The sequence below is a fragment of the Myripristis murdjan genome, chromosome 1 (genome assembly GCF_902150065.1).
Source record: "Myripristis murdjan chromosome 1, fMyrMur1.1, whole genome shotgun sequence".
NCBI lineage: Eukaryota > Metazoa > Chordata > Actinopteri > Holocentriformes > Holocentridae > Myripristis > Myripristis murdjan.
Genome location: NC_043980.1, coordinates 20,847,010 through 20,862,612, shown reverse-complemented (window position 1 = coordinate 20,862,612; position 15,603 = coordinate 20,847,010). Strand labels below are relative to the sequence as shown.

Below are 15,603 nucleotides of genomic sequence, written 5' to 3'. Positions count from 1 at the left end.
TCCTCTTCCTGCTTCCCTCACAGGAAGAGAGCCGAGCGGCGCTGCAGTGGCCGCCGACCACCCGGCTTTGAGGCCCCGCCTTCGTTTGTTCCTGGCCAGATAATAGGGAGGGAGGCAGCCAAGACAAACAATGGCTCCGGTAATTGTGTGTACCTACCTTACGTCCTCATGGTTAAAGTCACAGTGGTCAAGCAACTAACACCAAGGACTTCACCCTTAATCACCCATTTACCGCCAAGTGCCAAACTCAACTTCAGTACTTTGACGGTGATGGTCACAGTGATGGTGTTTATGACTATATGGATGAATATTAGACAGCAGAATAAACCAGGGTTGAGACTGTGAACAGAGTCGCGTCAGCATTAAATGTTCCAGGCCAACTATGGTAATGAAAATACTACATGTCCAGGAATGCTTGGTACAAACAGATTATGCTACGGTTTACCAAACATTCCCTTGTGCGTAACGTGGGTTTTGGTGGAGCACCTTCAGGACGCATTCCTTTTCATGTTTAGTTATGTCTTCACTTAGTAACCAGCAGTCTAAGAGGACAGAACATCTCTTCAAGTGCAGATGTATTTAGTTAATCTAAAAAACACACCGCAGTCCACAAGTACTTTGTCTACCTTGTGCCATTTTGACCCCTGTGACTTCAGGAGAGGAGCTAAGGGAGCACAGAGCGATGAGGCAACAACATTCCTCCAGCATCTGCCTTCCTGTCTGCAGAGGGCTGCCTGCTGCCAGTAAGTCCACCAAATCTCTCTCCTATTCTGTCATCCCTTTACCATCACTGGTTGCAGCCGGGCTGGCTTAGAGACCGAAACAAACACACAAACACACACAGCTGGATACATTAATATGTGAAACAGAATTCCTGACCAGACGAGATCCTCTGGTCCTGCTGAGGGGGCCACACAGGATGTCTGAAACATGTCCGTCAGGCGGGACAGAGAGACAGATGGATATGTGGATTAGAGCCCAAACCAGCCTCACTGACAGAACAGTTACACAGACTAAACTCGCCAAAAACAAAACTTTCATATTTTGTTTGGAAACAGAAATGTATGAAAAGAAATATCTTTGGGAAAATTTCCTCAAGACATCAATTCTGTCTGATATAAACGTAAAGAAACACGACAGAGAGAGACACACACTCATATTCAGCGGGAAAGAGAGAGGGAGCACAAACATGACTAACAAGAGCCAAGCTGGCGCTAATAAAGATTTCATATGGATCATGGGTGGCTCGGCCTCTGGAACTGTGCCAAAGCTAAACTGGTGAGGGGCCGGTCAGACTTAAGCCTCGCCGTCTGTGCACTGTCCACTTCTAAAATTACTCAGGAGCGCCCCATGGTCATTTCCCCTCCTTTCCTTTCCCTCCTCTCACCCTCACCTCCTCTGCTCTCTCTCTCTCTCTCGTCGCTCAGTTCAACTCTGCTCGCCCCTTCTCTTCTCTCCTTTCCTGTGGCAGGAAATTCTCACAATTGCCGGCCAAAGTTTCCCTTCAGAGCAGGAGGCAGCAGGGCCTGGCTTGGCCCGGTCTGAATGCTCAGATCCAGTGGGAGTTCGTCAGCAGCTAGCAAACAAAGCAATCTGCTCCCCACCTCAAAGACTCTGCTACATACATGGTAAACCGGAGGTCAAGAGTCTGAATACAATTATTACTCAGGCTCGGTCTTTGAAGTGGTCAGATTGAGAAAAATACTTGACTATCAACCCTTGAGAATTGAGGCCGCTTATCTGGAATTACTCTATCGTTGCAAGGCCTTGGAGTGCCGACTGTAGAGCAACCCAAAAGGCAATCAGAGGGTTCTTATCAACCTTAGTTCTGAGTGGGTCATTCTGAAGGAGCTGCAAAGTGGGTCTAGACAGGTGATATGATAAACCAGGCCAGACCCTGTGGCTCAACTGTAATCTACAACAAGCATAGGTAAGAGTCTCAGACCTAGCCGACGTGGATCCATCACCTCCATGGCATCAGGAGCAAACTCCTGATGTGCTCATGAATTTGGTATGCAATGTCCTGACTCCTGAACAACCCATAACCTCATACTGAATCATCAACGTCAACATCTCGATTCAGCATGAGAGCACCAAAGACAACTGGTGATAATAGCTTTAAAAAAAAAAGAAAGAAAAAAAGAAAAAAATTCAAAACTACTCTAGTGGAATGTAAAAATGGGTGATAACAGAAGTTTTTAGACGGGTATCATGCTGTCCAATTCCATGGATGGGACATCTGGTGTTGCCTGAGAAGGTCTGGCTGCTAGGTAAGTGAGACTGTGCCCAGAATATCACCATCTGGCCGGCTTCAAACTGTGCTTATTACACACACACACACACACACACACACACACACACATTCAAGAGATAATGAGGATACCACCATGTACCATTCCAGTTATGTACCACCAGCCAGAACACACACACAAACACTCACACAGACACACACACACACATGCAGCTGGCCCAGATGGATCATCACAAAGCTAACCCCAAAGGTCCCTGTGTTCTCTTGATGACAGATTTGTACCCACAGAGGGCCGCCTTGGTCATAGATCAGGTGACCAGACACATTCAAAGCCTCTGATAAGTCTTCCACTGATCCAGAGTCAGATGACTACCTACCTGCTATCACCCCCCCCCCCCCCCCCCCCACCACCACCACCACCAAAAAAAAAAAAAAAAAAAAAAAAAAAAAAAAAAATTCATTCATAAACATATGCCAGGACAGCCTGCTACTCATCCAGGTGTCAAACTGCAGCAGAGAGAAGGATGGGCTAACAGCAAACATGGAAATATCTGTGTTTCTTCACAGGACATAAAGAACTCTGTGTATGTGTCAGCTGGATGTAAATCCTTCAGATAAGGTCCAGGCTTACTTCCTGTTTTGCAAAGAGTGCCGATGAAGCGTGTTTCCCTCATTTGCCCTCCTCCCAGAACCAACCACTAACGATCACAAACCAGCTATCCAAAGCTGCAAGCCAGCAAGAGAGAGAAATAAGAGTGTGGAGAAATTAGTTGTTGCCACTATTGCTGTTGCTTGATTCTCATGCTGAGGGAAGTAAAACCACTCAGGAAGAACGGTGATGTGAGATTTGGTGTCAAACTGAAGGTATAGCCAGTCGCTTTGTACTATAATGGTTGTGTGTGTGTATGTGTGTGTGTGTGTGTGTGTGTGTGTGTGTGTTTCTTCACATATCTGTAATGGCTATATGATTCAGTTAAACCTCCCTGTGCTCTTATCTGTTACAGACCTATGAGGTACCTGATAAGGAGCCATAAGCTGTACAAAGAACCACAAAGAAAAGGCAGTTAAATCCAGTATGTCAGACCTGTGGACACAAGAGCACAGCCCATAAGCCGAGTTTAGCCTGCAAACACAACCGAAAATAGGACTTTATACAGCCACTACACAGAAGGCGCCTTCCCCTGAAATTCCTCCTCAGCAAAAGGTCGCCATTCAGGCAAAAGGCACAGCGAGTATACAAATTGTGCACGCTGGAGTGGCCTGGAGTGAAGTGTCCCGGACTAGTAGGCTTGGTCATCTTTGTGGTCACAATGATTTGGACAAGGTATTCCTCCTCGCTGCCCTATTTCCCCACGGGGATCATTAAAATGTCACCAAACTGCAAACGTTCGGGTGAAGGCTTTGCCGTGCGTAAAAGGAGAGATTTTAAACAAAGATTTGGATAAGTCAAGAAAGCATCCGCCAGTGGCTGATGTCTAAACTACTGGGAGGTCACCAACACCCTTTAAGACAACCCGGATTTATCGGTTAGTTTAGTGAAGTACAAATAGTAGAGACGCGGAGTTGCGCGCAAAGCGGGGAGCCTGCTTATCTGACAGCCCGAAGCCTTGCGCCTCTCTGGGGAGATTTATTGTAACTAAAATTCAATGAAGTCGCCAGTATCTCTCAAAGGAAAAAGGGAAAGAAAAAAAACTTAGACACACAGACAGTGTAGCCTCATAAAATATATTCTCAGAAATGGGGAAACCGCTGAACTATAAGCTACATGTGGATCTCCTACAAAACAATCTGACAATACATTTCATAACACAAAAGGCAGTAACTCTGAAAGGTAGGCTACTTACGAGTTAATATCATTTTTAAATGTCTCGGCCGAGAACAGACTCAGGATAAACCAAGCTCCTGGTTGCGCCCTTGTAGGCTACGAGTGTCCGCTAAGGTTTACTCCAACGTTAAGGCGAAGCCCGCATGATAAATCCAATGTAACGAAAACAGTTCCGACTCAAACTATACGATGGGTTCCAAATGTCCTCTGATCATTGCGCAAGACAGTAAATCCATGGTTATAATTTGATTTGGTTTTGTGGCAGACAGAATTCCGCGGTCCTCAAATAATTGCAGCACTCGTGAGCCCCTGAATGAGGTCCCAAGCAGGAATGTGAATGGAGAGTAGTGTGATTCAGGCTTTAGGAATGGGCAATTCAGCCGTGGCTCCACCTCCACCCCCTCCGCTACAATCCACCTGATAACGCGCTGGAGGCAAACAGACACTCTCTCACAGGACCCTCGCAGCACTGCACAAAGTCTTTGGCCGACAGACACTGAAGCTGTTAAGGAAACTAAGTCAAAAAATTTGTGCGTAAATGCGCATTCTGCACATACATATAGAGCGAGGGAACGGTTAAATTGTTTTATTTCTGTTATGCACTTCAGTATTTATAGTGTTTATTTCATTTTCATTTTATTTTGGTTTATGGTAAATTAAGTAGTAGGTAGGTTAGTCTGCTCCTGTTATGTCTGCAAATGTTACAGTTTATAAAACTGAAAGTGATTAACTCGGCTCCCCAGGGATTCCCCTATTCATTTCAGCTCCTGACTCGTCTGCAGGTCGGCTGTCTTGAGCAGCAATTCACCCGGAGGTTGCTGCCCAGTTTGCATATCATTAGAAAATAATGGAGACAACGGAGAGACGCTCCTTTGTGACTCGAGATTAGTCTGAAAAGCGCAAGTGGCGCAGTAAGAAGAAAAGGAACTGTTGCAGGTATGGTAATTCCTTTTGCCAGCCCCTGTCTTTTGCGCGTCAGAAAACCCGCACAATGCAAGCACACCACGCACTGGCTGAGTCTGCAGCGACACCCTTCAAGTTTTTTTGAATGAAGAACAGGATGAACGATTCTAGGGAAACTTGCTCTTTACATTTCTGTAAGCATAAAAAAATATACATAAAAAGCTGCACCTTACTTCCTACAGGACTAAAAGACCAATATGACAAGTGCAATATGTATTCACTATATGCTATATGACCTGAGGCCTATTTGACATCCTGTTTGGCCTTCCTGTCTGTTTCATGCAGCTCATTCCTCACTTGGTTTAGGAAAGTGTTGAGTCTTGCTGACATTTTCCAGACCTACATGGATTCTTGTAAGGGGAATCACACATTATTCATGTATGAATGCATGCACACCCAATTCGAAAATGGCCTGTCAACTTTTTCCCCCCTCTCTCTCTGTCTACTTCAGTGCTTCTTATGCTCTGTTTTCCTAGAAGCCCAAGATCACGTCAGTGTTTGGCATCAGCCAGCTCAGTGTTATTATTGCCATAGTAACCACACAGGCACTGAGGTGATACAAAGAGGGAGAACCTGGCCAGGCATATGAATACAAGGGAATACATGTAATGCAAAGTTTGGATAAAAAGACAGGGAAACGATGATGCACAAAACCCTGGCTAACCATGCAACATATTGTTGGCTGCCATTCCAGGCACAGCTGACGAAGAAGTCACAAGTGATTCAACCATAAGTTTTCCTTCCAGCTATTAAAGCGAACTGAATCACGAGGCTAGTGGCAACAAAGGCGTTTGTCGATGTGATATTGCAAGCTAAAGCATAAACCACGGATCAGAATATAGTCACAAGGCCAAAGTATACTGTGGCTTACAAGAGATCAATGCAATTGTGCAATATAAACATTCATGCCGAAACACAATATAAACTGACCAACACCATGATGAGTCATGCAACATGTCAATATCAGTCAATTGAAACCCTTTTATGAGCAAATGGAAGACCTTTTGTGACTTTTAATCTGTGACCTGAAGTGAACAAGCAAAAATAATTAGCAACTGTGTGTGTGTGTGTGTGTGTGAGGGAGAAATGAGTGAGAGAGGAAGAATGAGAGGGAGACGAACAGAGATTACCAAACAAGGCCAAATCTTAGAGCCAGAAAACCCGACCACCCAGAGTCTTTACCCAAAACCTTGACCTGAGTCCACCCTTGTCTGGGACAGGTCAGTGATCCAACCGAGAGATGAATGTGTTCAAACTTTTAGTTGTTTAACACCGACAGATACTCAACAATGCTGTTAATTGTTGATGAATGTGTGCATTAAGGCGCGAGAGATCAGACAACCAGACCAACACTGCTGCTTTTTGCTCAGGGGCGCATGAGTGTGTGTCTCTCCGCAGTGTCTACAATTTTGATTCATCAAAGCTCATCAGAGTCATTCGCTTGTTTGGCTTATGATTCAGATAGAGATCAAATGCACACAAGTATAATGAGGGCTTTGAAGAGAGAAGAGGAAATGAGGACATGGATCAGTGTTACAACAGGCAGACACAAGGGACAGTGGTGTAAATAAAATACTCATGGATTAAATTAGACAGAATAGGACTATATTTTTGAGTGGGACTAAATTGCCTCTGCTGTCATGGTAAAATACATATCTGCTCATGTCACTATTACCTAAATCATTGAGAAAAATATGATCTCCGGTGTAAACAACGCACAGACATTTCATCTTGACAAAAATGGCTTAAATATATACATGCCCCATCAACTTGTTGCTACTACACTGGGTTGTTGGGTGAAGCCACTGTTGTGGGTTGTAAACTTTACTGTGTCACCTCTGACCCTGGGACAGAGAGGGAGGGGCTGGGAGACACAGAAGAAAACACAAAAAGGGAGCATGACAGTAAAATAAGAAAATCAATCCAGGAAGGGAGAGGAAGTGAAGACAGGGAAAACATAAAAGCGAATGGGGGAGTGAGAAAAAACAGTATGATAGAAAACTGCAAAATGATAGATAAATGATAGATAAAATGATAGTTAAAACTGCCCCCTGCAAACCTTCCTCTGGACTTGCCTTGGGGTTAACATTCCCCTCTTCAACCAGCCCTAACCCCAAACATGGCCAGGTGAGGGTCAGCGGAGCGACGTGTCGGTCCAACACACACACACACACACACACACACCAAACACCCTAGGCCATGTCAACAAAGACACACAGGAGAGATAACCAAATTATGGGTCCCTAAAGGTCATTGCAGTTCTCCTGAAACAATGGTGAACTGTTTATTTGTGTGTGTTAGTGTCTCTATGTGCAAGTTGCCATAGGCTCTAAGGCTGAACGATATGGTAAAATAATCATGTTGCAATTATTTTGACAGATATTGCGATTGTGATATGAATAACAAGGTTAGTGGGAATCCAATTTTTTTTACATCAAAATTTTGATTGTCACTGAAAAAAATGTTCAAATGACAATAGTGTGATTTTTTTCTGTGGTCATCCCCAAGCAAACTTTTATAAACTAGGTCATCTCTGTAGCACCAAAATGCGTATTTTCTAATGCTCATTTGTCACATTCTGTTATTGAAGCTTTATCAAAAATGAGGATGTTGCACTTGGCGATATTGTAGTACCGATAGTATTTCCATTAATTGTTCAGCATTGATATGCTCACTAGAAATTCTTTTAGGGAAAACAATGATATAAAGATGTGTTTCATAGTTGATGAGTAGGTCATACAGTAGCAAGAGAGGAAAGCTTATGTATTTATTACAGTGATGCTTAATTTGTTGATTTGATTGTGTGTAATTGCTTCTGTCCTGTTGAAGAAAGACGTGCTTAATCACTGTGTGTATTTTGTCTTACATGCAATAGCTGATACAAACTGAGATGATGAGTTTTACTGCGAATGGATATATCTGAACAGCGTGTGAGCGTGTGTGTTTGCATATATGTGTGTGTGTGTGTGTGTCTGTGATATCTGTTCATAACAGGAACCTCCAGAAATAGCTCGTCCATGATCTCAGGGTCCTGCCCAATAAGACCCTGATTAGGGAGAGAGAGAGAGAGAGGGAGAGAGAGAGAGAGAGAGAGAGAGAGCAAATGCATTCATACACAATGGCAAGGAGGAAGTGGAGAGAGACAGAGGCCTGGACCAGCACACACACAAACACACACACAAACAAAGGAAGTGTGAAGCAGACAGCGCACCAAATGCCTTGCCGACACCCTCTCCGGGCTTTGATGGACTGATCGTGCTCACAATAGAGGCAGGAGGCTGATACACACACGCTCACATGAACAATGGATAGATGTTGTACTACCAAGTATTATTCAACTAGGCGGCTGGTCAAAAACACACTCTCATGTTGGATATTATCATGTAGTTATCATTGACGTTGTACTATTTGACCACAGTAATAAAACTATATTATGATTACGCACCTGAAGCCAAAACATTTCTCTCAAGGACTGAACTAATTTTTTTTGTATTGTGTTAGTTTAATAGGATTTAAGCATAGTTTTGTGTCTCATTACCAGTAAAGCAGTGGTAATTAAAAAAGGCAGGGAAATTATTATTTCCAATCAGTGATCATCATTTAAGGCAAAGCTTACCTTTAAAAAACTTAAGAAAGACATTATGTGATTATTTACTGATGATATCAGTAGATACATTACAAATCCACCATCCTGTCTAGGAAGCAGACACACTCAGTGAGCAATTGCAAAAGAACATCATGTTATCTTACTATGAATCAGACACATGTACATTTGGGTGCATGTGCATACACATGGCACCCACCTACTCACTGACTCACAGCCATTTTATTACATAGCAAACATGCCAGAAACTGCACGGCAACATAATTCATGTGGTATGCACACTGGTCTTCCCCAATTCTCTAGTTAAAGTTCCTCATGGAAATACACATATATTGTAAACTTTTACTGTAGACCTATAGTTTCATGATGTCTAGTTAGATAATATCGCATTGAGCTGTTCCAATGAGGCATTGACAGCACAGTGTCACATTTACTTATGGAATGTTTTTCTGTTCTCATAAACTGTAAAAATGTGCATACCTAGAACTAAATAAGGTGAGGTAACCCACTGAAGAGGTTAAATATTTTAAGTTGACTATAAAGCTTACGCTTTGAGCACCACAGACATCTTAAAGAAGTTAAATCACCCTGTTTCCCTGTAAAGCACTACCATATGTGGCTTCTGCTCAGCCTTGGCTTTTAGACAATGGCAGAGAGAATTATTAGCCAACGCTAATGTGTAAATGCTAAAGCAAACAGTGCACGAGTTAGTGTATACGCGCACATTCACTTAAACACACACAGAGACACATGGGGCTGAACGTGCACACATATGTATACACTTTTAGTTAAACTCAGTGGTCTGTTTGTCCACATGTTTGGGTACTTCCCTAGTAGAGAGTACATGTGCAGACACAAACATACATGTACACACAAAAACATAATACCACAAAACATTGTGCAAAGATCTCACAAACTGAGACGTGATCAACGTTTTGTCTTTTAAAACCACTGATCAAGTGTCATCACAGGACGCCACAGCTCTCTGTATGCCTTCGTCTCTGTAAGTACACAACCTTTTTAGTCTGAAATTCCTGGTGGCAGATAACAAAATAATGGACATTCTGTACTTCTCTATATAACATTTCACATTATTTTATTAGTCCTGTGAAATAGCCTCAGCATGTCAAACGGCTGAATGGGTACATTCTGTTACGTTTAGATGGAAACATTTCGTATCAGTTTGTGTTTGTTTTTGACGTTTCTTTCTTTCTGGCTTTTAGAGCATGTCAGTGTCACGTGGTTAGGTTTAACCACTTCAGACCTACATTTTTTCTGCTGGGCAAAAAAAAAAAAAAAAAAAATTAACTGATTCTGATTCCTCTCCAACATAAAAACAAAGTGGAATAAACACATTTTTGCTAACTCATGTTTTTAATCGTATTTTTTCATGTCCATTCCAATGGACGCAGGGTCTGAAGGGCTTAAGCACCAAAAACCACTTGGTTAAGGTGACGTAACATAACGTAAGCTAAAAACTAATGCAAATTTTGCCTGACACGAGACTCAAACTGGGGTCACCTAGGTGAGTTAGTAGTTTAACCGATCTAGCACTCCACCTTCCTTGTAATATGGACATTAAACTAAGTGACTACAAACAACTACTACAAAAGGTGTATGAAAATGTAATTTTTAGGAGACAGGCTTGGAAAAAGCAATCACACACACATATACAGACACACACACGCACACACACACACACACACACACACACACACACACACACACAAACTCGCGTACACACACACACCAAGATTACGGCTCATATTTTTCTTATTAGTCATGCATGGGAAAGCAGATTAGTGACGGTTAGCTTTAGGGATGGGAAGAGGCGGACGGAAGAGGAAGAACTGGGTTCTGAAGAAAGACAGAGAGGCTTCGAAGAAAGAAAAAATGACACAGAGTTGCTTTTAGAGGCTGCAGGAAAAGTCAAAGAAAAATACATGGGAGTAGGAGTCATACAAGTCCGACAAAGCCAGTGACATGGGAGAAAGTGGAGGGATTATATTTCAGTGGAAAAGTTATATAATACATCATTAGGAAAAAAAAAGAATGCTTGAGGAAGAGTCACACAGGTAACATTTGACGGAATAACTTCAATTCCAACTTTCAAATGTTGTTTACAGTGATATGGTAAACTGTGAAGTCTCATTGCTTCTTACAAATGATGAAAATGTTTCCACCATGCATCTTCTGTTGACACTCCAAAACACTGTTTCCTGATAAAGTACAGGAATTTACAGGCCTACGAATTACAAGTGAAAGAATCAAGCTCTATTTTCTATATATAAATAGATAAAACATGCTCATATCAACCTTGTTGCTAAAGATTATATTAAAGAACAGAGGAATAAATATCACATCATATCGCTAATATTGCTAATAATTCTTACTATGCAGCAAGGCGGCATACATCCCTGAGACTCAAAAACAGCATTCAACCATATTATGTGTCCCTGGCTGCTAGTTTAACGGAAGAGTTGATAAACAGATTTGCGCTTTTCAAAGCCCAGTTCTTAAGTGATGGTCTTGCAGTTTACAATCTGCAATAAAGTCCTCATCGTTTTGAAGCATGCACATGTCCAACTTCCACATAGAAACTTGTACAAAGGATCAGCCGTGCAAGCATAAAGGACCAATAGGACTGCTGATGTTAAGCTGGAAACTGCAAGACTATCATTAAGAATTATACTTTTAAAAGCTGTGAAACACTGTTTGACAACTCCTCTGTCACACTTGCAGTCAGGGAATGTGGAGAGGCCAGCAGGACTCAAAAATAAGCAACAAGAGTCCTCAAGCCAAACACTGAATCCCGGCTAATTCCATAGGAGCTGGTCGGTAGCTGACCCTATGTTATGATTTCCTGTTGCAGGGAGAGTCACGTGTAAAGAAACTCTCCTTGCTTGGCTCAGTAAATTGTTAGCTTATTAGCAAGTTACTTACTTTGGCTTTGGAAGTCATGATAGGCTTGCACATTCGACCGGTTTTTTTCACACCAGCTCTTGCAGTGAAGAAAAAAACATTTCAACATGTGAAGTGTTAGTGTCTTAGAAACACATTTTCTAAGAATTACAAGAGCTGGAGGTCTGCACAGGAAGCCAGCAAAATATTTGGGAGGTGATTAATGAAGCCAACCATATGGCTGTGAAATGAACATAGAGTAATATTTTTGGGCTCTGCCATAATGCCTGGAAACTTCCATGACTCTTACTCTGCACCATTCCAAACCAAATAATTACTGTTTAGAATAATGTGTGTTCTTGTATCCCTGAATTTGGATACAAGAGCTCATGCTTGGGATCAGATGGTACATCAGATGGCTCAAAATAATCCAAACAAGATTATGTCTTCCTAATCCTGAATGATTGTACTATTCACAAACCTACCGCTTAAAATAATGCTCCTTGTGAAAGCTTTTGTGAGTTGCTGTGCCAAACCCTCACACTCTAAGCCCATCAAATCAATACTTATATCAATATTTTCTGTTTTGGAAATTCAACACAAAGAGTTTTGCAATTACTCAAAAGCGTGACTCCGTATATTTATTTATTTTTAAAAAAAATGTGAAAATGCAAAAGAAAACGTGATATTAGAGTGTGTTCTTAGTCTTTGATTTGGTTTTCTTCTCTCGCTCCCTTTTGTGTATTAAAATATGTAAACTTTAATTTAGAAAATGTGTGATTTCATATGGTCACAATTACAGAGCATAGCTGAATTCTCTAGGTCATCGTCAAGGCGTCAGGCCCACCCCTTGTAAATAACAACATCTAACTGACATGATCTTTGCTTTTATGGTTGCCATCTGTGTATGTTAGCAGGCTCTTGTGTGGATGTTGCCTAATGACTCATCATGCTGAAGACAGGGTCAAAATAACAATCGTTCTGCAGCAAATGTGCCAGGGGGTCTCTGAGTGTGCGGGGGCCGGTGATGGTGTCAGATCATGATGAATTGTTATGGCAGAGGGCGAGAGCTGGCAGATGGCGGCAGGAGCTGGCATGGGTGCCAAACATGTGCCAGCTACCTTTCAGCGACGATAAATCACAGAGCTGTGTGTGCAGGGTTTAAGTTGCACTAAGATGAACAGCCCTGCAGCTTAACTGGTGGAGGGTTCAGTGTGTGGTGTGAAGATGAGAGGGGATGGATGGTCGATGCTGTGCCAAGGAGATGGAAGAAACATGACATCAGGATGGAAGAATTTGTGTGCGTGCGTGTGTGCGTGTGTGTGTGTGTGTGTGTGTGTGTGTGTGTGTGTGTGTGTGTGCACATGCCTGCGTATCTATCTGTGTGCTGAGTGTTATCTAAATATCTTGTGAATGTATATGTCTCTATGTGTCAGCATTAGCACACCAGTATCGAGGTGTCCAATAACTTCTTCCACAATAGAAAGAGAAGACCCTTCTTCCCTCCTCTGTTTTCTTTCCTGCTTTCTCTCTGAGTCCCAGACATGTGGAGGGAAGACCAGATTCCACAGTGCCATATGTCCATGCTCTCTCAGTCCAGAATCAGCCAATGAGTAACGCAGGAAGTTGATGCTTTCGTGTCCTCTGCCCTGACCCACGACCTCCACTGAACCCTGACCCCTGGTGAGCCGTGTGACAAACCATCCAGACATCCAGGCTATCATGGCAAACACAAACCAGGTTCTGCTGAGAGATTACCACCAATCCAGGGCAATGTGAAAACGCGCTGTCCGGTAAAATAAAGGTTGAATTTCTGGCTGATGTCTGCCTAATCCTAACCTGTTACAGCTCCTGTGACTTGTGGCATTACTCAGATGATAAGATGAAAGTGAGGGCAACTGACTGATGGACAGATGACTGATGAAAGAGAGATATGAGATAAGGAACATACAAGTAATGAAGAATGTTACATCAAAACCCAAAGGAATAACAAGCTGCTTAAAATATTTCTTTTTTCTCTTGCCTTCATTGTATAAACCATAAATTATCTGCTGTAGTTGATTAAAGTAATTAGGTACCTGTCAGCTTGAGAGGCATTTTAAGGGACTTTAAAGTAATCATATTTTTTGGAGAAAATCCGATGACATTTGTAGTTTGCTGACAAATATTAAACACAATAGACATAGTAAACTGACAGAAATTATACACCCCCTTAAAAACTTGTGAAAGCCTTTCACAAGCATTTAAGCGCAAGGATTCTGAGGTCAATCCAGCATCACTAACCTGACATTTTGTTGTATTTTTTTGTGCATTTTTTCCTCTTTAAATTTTGCTACTGTTCAGGTAGTTTTTTACTCATTTGCTAATTGCCTTTTCCCCATGTTCACTGATCTGACTTGTTGAAATTGAGGATGTGTCTTCAACCACTGTCGTAGCCAGATATGAGCAAAAAGGAAAGCATAATAGTTCCCATAACACAAACACTCAAAGAAATATACCCTCATTAAAAAGCAGGACAGAATGGTGGTATTAAGATAAAAACTAGACATTATAAGACGTCCCATGGTAATACCAGTGCTGTCCGGAGAAGGGTGATCCCGGAACATTTCTGGGGACAAAGCATCAAATCAGGGGACTGTCCCCTGAAAATGGAGACGTCTGGTCACCCTAACTAGCTAGCAACAAAAGCTACATTAACTGAAAATCACAATCACAAAGATACTTTTTATCTTAGACATGTATGTTTTGCCACCAGGAGGGTAGACAAAGCATGGAAATGGAGAAAATCTCAGATTTCATTTCTAAGCTCTAGCTGTGCTGACTTCGAAACAAAACATGCTTTATCCACTACATTCATTTCATTTCTTGCATATTAGTAACTTATATGAGACTTTAATTCCTTTGACTTGGAAATGACTGTTGCACAAAGTAGCTATTTTGATGAAGAGCTCGGTTGAAACATGGATACACACACACACACACACACACACACACACACACACACACACACACACATAGATGTATGTATGTATGTGTATATATATATAAATATGTGTGTGTGTGTGTGTGTGTGTGTGTGTGTGTGTGTGTGTGTGTGTGTGTTCTATCAATTATTCCAGTATTCCAGTATGTAAACTCGTGTATTTCCTTCAAGTTGCTGCCTCTTTGCTGCACCTAGTAAGAGAATCACTGGAATCTCTACTCCCTTTGTTGACAGTGAATGATGAATGATGTTGACCCAACTACAACTTTATTAATGGGCATTACATGTATTTGACTAAGATACTGAACTGGAAAAACAAAGAAGAGCTGGCAAAACACACAAAGAAGGGGAAAGCTAGTGTCAAATATTTGTATATTGACATCACACAAAACATCCACTACTGGATTATTCCTGATGATTAAGAAGTGCTCTTTTCCCCTGTCAGGTGAAAAAACATGTCAGATTACTGCACTCCCATTTCTTTCTCTTCCTTAGTTTTGCATGCTGGCAACTCACTGCCCTTCAACTCTAAACTGATAATTCACAGTGGGGAGGCGGGTAGAAACTGTCCTGATCAGCAGGTGGATATTGGCTCATTCCTCATGTGACAAAGTTGACCTACTAAACTAGACATAGACGTGAGACTCTCAAGAGAAATGCCTAGCACATGCAGGACTTAGAGGGGATTCAGGTGGAAATGGTAAATGGCTTTTTTGTTTGGGTTTGTGTGAGAGAGCGTGTGTGCTCATGTACATATATTCAATGCATGGCATGGTTTGAAGATAGCCCAGTGTAAGCAGTGATCAACAAAGAGTTACTGATATGATTATGAAGGGGCCTTATTCATTTGAAAAATCTAAATGTTTGTCTTTTACATAGCTGACCCAAATCCACTGAGCAGGAATCTAAGGAATCCAGTTTATGACTCCAAACACAAATAAACAGAATGAGGAAGTTGGTATATTAGATTAACTATGTAAGGAGGTAGCAGGTATGAAGTGGACAGAAAAAAAAAAAACAAAAAAAAAACAGAAATTATTAGCAGAACAGCTTTCTGGGACAGAGAGAGAAACTAA

The 15,603-nt window shown here is 41.8% G+C and overlaps 1 protein-coding gene across 2 annotated transcripts in view; it reads right to left on the bottom strand.

Moving 5' to 3' along the window:
* dlc1 (DLC1 Rho GTPase activating protein) overlaps positions 1-15,603 on the bottom strand; it is an 84,768-nt gene that overhangs the window by 22,767 nt on the left and 46,398 nt on the right. Inside the window, exon 1 of one of the 2 annotated variants that reach the window (XM_030051929.1) lies at positions 4,096-4,404. The exons of the other annotated variant lie outside the window; for it this stretch is intronic. Within the exon in view, the coding sequence (XP_029907789.1) occupies positions 4,096-4,108 (13 nt within the window). The 5' untranslated portion in view covers positions 4,109-4,404. Of the gene's footprint in view, positions 1-4,095; positions 4,405-15,603 lie in introns of those variants that run through there. 2 annotated transcript variants of the gene reach the window in all.